General features: G+C 34.8%; 1 protein-coding gene across 1 annotated transcript in view; it reads right to left on the minus strand.

Moving 5' to 3' along the window:
- Positions 1–402: 402 nt before the first annotated feature.
- Positions 403–3,672, minus strand: part of SF3B1 (splicing factor 3b subunit 1) — a gene marked incomplete at its 5' end in the record, with an annotated part of 17,093 nt that continues 13,823 nt past the window's right edge. Inside the window, 3 exons of the mRNA XM_010172513.1 lie at positions 403–1,030; positions 2,322–2,538; positions 3,030–3,302. Of these exons, the coding sequence (XP_010170815.1) occupies positions 872–1,030; positions 2,322–2,538; positions 3,030–3,302 (649 nt within the window). The remainder of the gene's footprint in view (positions 1,031–2,321; positions 2,539–3,029; positions 3,303–3,672) is intronic.

Raw genomic sequence — 3,672 nt, forward strand, 5'->3', positions numbered from 1 at the left:
AAGAAATACTTTTATCAAGCCGAACCATTTCCTGTGTCTCACATACACTTAGAAATCGCCTTATCTCAGGTACTGGGGACATTACTTTCCTAGCTCTTTATAGGAACTGCTTCACAGCCTATAAATATTATTTGGCTTTTTATACAGCTATACATCCTAAAAGACATGCTAAATGTGATCTCTATGCACAACTTGCTCACCTGGTTTTACACATCTTATTTACAATAAACTGCTTAACTTCTGAAATTTAACAAGCTAATCCAACCCCACAACCAGGACACTGCGGATGAAGCAATAACAACAAGCAATTAACTACTTTTTCCATGAAAACAAACTGCCACTACTACAACCATCAGCCACACTACAGCTCCATTATTGCATAACAAAGATACACACATTAACTACAGTTTGTACATTTTTCTTATTTATTCAAAAGCTAGGGGATGACAAAAGAGTTAAAATGTTTTATGCCACCTATTTATTACATGAACAAACACTTAATACAGAGGGACTAATTTTACAAGCCCCACTGTCCAAAAACCACACACAAATTAGTTTTTATACACAAACGTTTATTTCTCAAATAAACTTCCCCTTTAAACACAAGGAATGAAATCTAAATCTTCATAAAGATGAATCCAAAATTAAATCCCTCCAGTACATTGTAATCACTGTTTTCTTGGTCACTACTGGCTTTAACTGTTTAACATCAAAAAACAAGGACATACTTAAAAAATCATGCTACTGGATTCCTAGCTCTGCCTCTGACCAGCTCTATACCAATCTCCAATATTTTAAAATTTTACATCAAATCTGAAGCGTTTAATTGAAGAACAGCTGTGCATTAAACACAAACAACTGAACAAGAAGATTATAAGATGTAATCAAGTTCATAACGAATATAGGTGTTCTTTTCATCGTTATAGATTCTTGGATAATGTGCTATCAGAGCATCCTGTGAGCCGATGTAGATTGAATTATAGATCTTCCAATAAACGTCTCTGACTTTCCTGGCAGGGTGAAACAAACCCTAGAAAAGAGAATGGAACAAAATTTATTAAAAGCTTAAAGTCTAAATGTCTGTTATTGAATATAAACAGCTTTTGCACAATAAGCATTTAAAAGAGCAATTACAGTAACTTCCACCACTTACAACAGAGAAGGTACACTAAATGTGTCATTCACAATTTTTTTTTACTATCTAAACTAGCAAGTAGTAAAAAAGTATTATTTAGAGACAGATTTTCTTCTTTTTTTTTCTGCAGGGAGAAATTCCACTGAATGTATTTCTAGTTTTATATTCTTCTTTTAAAATAAGAAAATCAAAACTGTTGCAGCATACTTGGTTGGAACTGAATCTTATCTTTGACTTTGCTAATTATGATTTGTGCAGAGCTAGATAGGAATACATTAAAAACTATTACTAAACTTAATAAAAAAACCCAAACCCAGCAGACTGTGAAAGCTCTAGAAAAAACAGTTCTATATAATAAAAACATACAATTAGTATTTGCAAAAAAAATACACTGTTCAAGAGACTTCTTTCACCTTCCTAGTGATGTTAGTATCTTTATACTAAAGCCTGCCACATAAAAAAGAACACCACAGTGAAATTCTGTATCTGCAAATGATTAGTAAAATGCTGTCACATCTTCCCTACATTGATCTGCATTGCATTCATCCTTGCTTCCCACCTGTTATGTGAGTTTAGATTCTATAGCAAATGCAGCAAGAACCATTACATGCAACTACACAGAAAAGGAGCCTTCAGATTTTACCATCACGTACACATTTACAGGAGCTGAACTGACTAGTGTTGATGTAGTGGTGTAACTCTGATCGAAGCACTGTTTTCTGTGCTTCACTCTTACACAGTTTTAAATGTTTTACTGTTTTTCTTAGCTAAAACCAAAGAAAGTTGATTAATATTAAGTCTGTCCTCTCATTTATTTATCTCATTTGTTACTTGTTCTCATAACCCCCTGCACTATTAATTTATTCTCCAGTCATTAGTTAGTGTCCTCAAAATTTGTGAGATGCTTCCATTTAACAAGTCTGAGTGCTAGGCAATTTTAGCCAATTCTATGGAAGTTCTTCTATGTAATCAGCTATCACTACACCAAAATCTCTGTTCACTGTTTATCTCAGTTAATGAAGTCCTTGGTACAGAATGCCATGTTTAAAGAACGCTTTAAAGAGATGAAAATTGACACTGTTTCCCCTTGCTGGAAACCGTCTTCAGATGACTTTTTTTGTCTCCTGGAAAGAAGTCCTGACTGATAATTTCTGCCTCTGCTATCTCAGCATACAAAAGGACATACCTGTAAACAATACTGCAACATTCTGCAGGGACCAATAGCAACTCTGAGGCCCTCCAGAGCCCCCATAACTGCCTGAATGACGTGAGGAGAGGTTTCAAACACATTAGGCCATACATAATTTAACAAATGATTCAGAGAATCTTCACAGCCAAACCCATAGACACCAAGAGACATATGCTGTACCACTGCACTGGCTGTTTGTCTGTGTACAAGATCCCTGCAAAGAGAACAATGGTCTGTTAATGATGTATACTTAGAAGTAACATGATTGGACAAGCATAATTATTTCTTTTCAGTAACACTTTTTTGAAAGCACTAATACACACTTTTAACCCATATTTACTAACAGCAGGAGGCAAAGTAATAAAAAAATCAGTAAATTAAAAAGAGATGGACAAATTACTGACAAATTACTGCACACTAATTCCACAGCAGAAGAACTAACAATAGAAATTATCAAAAGCAGTTTGAATGTAAGTAGTGTTGACTCACACTTAAGATGCTTGTATCATTTTAATCTTCAAACATATTAGTAAAATAGGAGCATATAATCTGAATTTTTTGCAGATAATAGCTTCCAAATTATGCTGGTCACTTAACATCTTCAGCAAACGAGGACAATATGCATATTTGCTATTGTTAAGACCCAGCTACATACTTAAAATATATGACTATGGTTAACTGTACCATAAAAAGAAGTGCACTCACCTGTCCATTAAAGCATCTTCAAGCAATGGTGTAACAGCATAAATGTAATCTTTTCCCATCTCTCCAATATATTCAAACAGGAAAGAAAGAGATTTTAACACACCATTCTGGACATTCAGTTCTGGAACTCTGTATTCATTCATGAGTGCAGGCAGCACTGTGAAAGGTGAGCATGTTTCAGCTACAATAGCAATTGCCACTGTAGTACATACTCTGTTCTGCCTTTCCTGTACTTTCAAGTTATTTAGCAGTGTAGCCAATACATCATGAGGGCTGGAAGAGATAATATGCACATCCATGTCAACAGATTCAGTAAGGATTTGAATAAAATTAGTTGTTTCAAACAGTAAGTAGCAGAAAAGCATGGCTTAGCCCTTAAAAAAAGTTTAGATAACTGAGAAACAACATAAACTGCAAAACTGTAAAACAGCTTAAGCAACTGCATGACCGTATTTTCATAACCAACATTTTTTACTTTCTCTAGGCTTAGCTTTTTTCCTGCCTTCTGTTCCACCTCTTGTAAACTCTGGAGGATAGGAGTAGCCTCCCCACTATTACAATGATCCCACAAGTAATTACAAACTTGCATAAAACTGTAAGCAGTGACAGAAACAGGCAATGTCCTGTATAGATAAGGACAGTT

Source organism: Antrostomus carolinensis, unplaced genomic scaffold, assembly GCF_000700745.2.
Source record: "Antrostomus carolinensis isolate BGI_N321 unplaced genomic scaffold, ASM70074v2 scaffold4607, whole genome shotgun sequence".
Taxonomy (NCBI): Eukaryota; Metazoa; Chordata; class Aves; order Caprimulgiformes; family Caprimulgidae; genus Antrostomus; species Antrostomus carolinensis.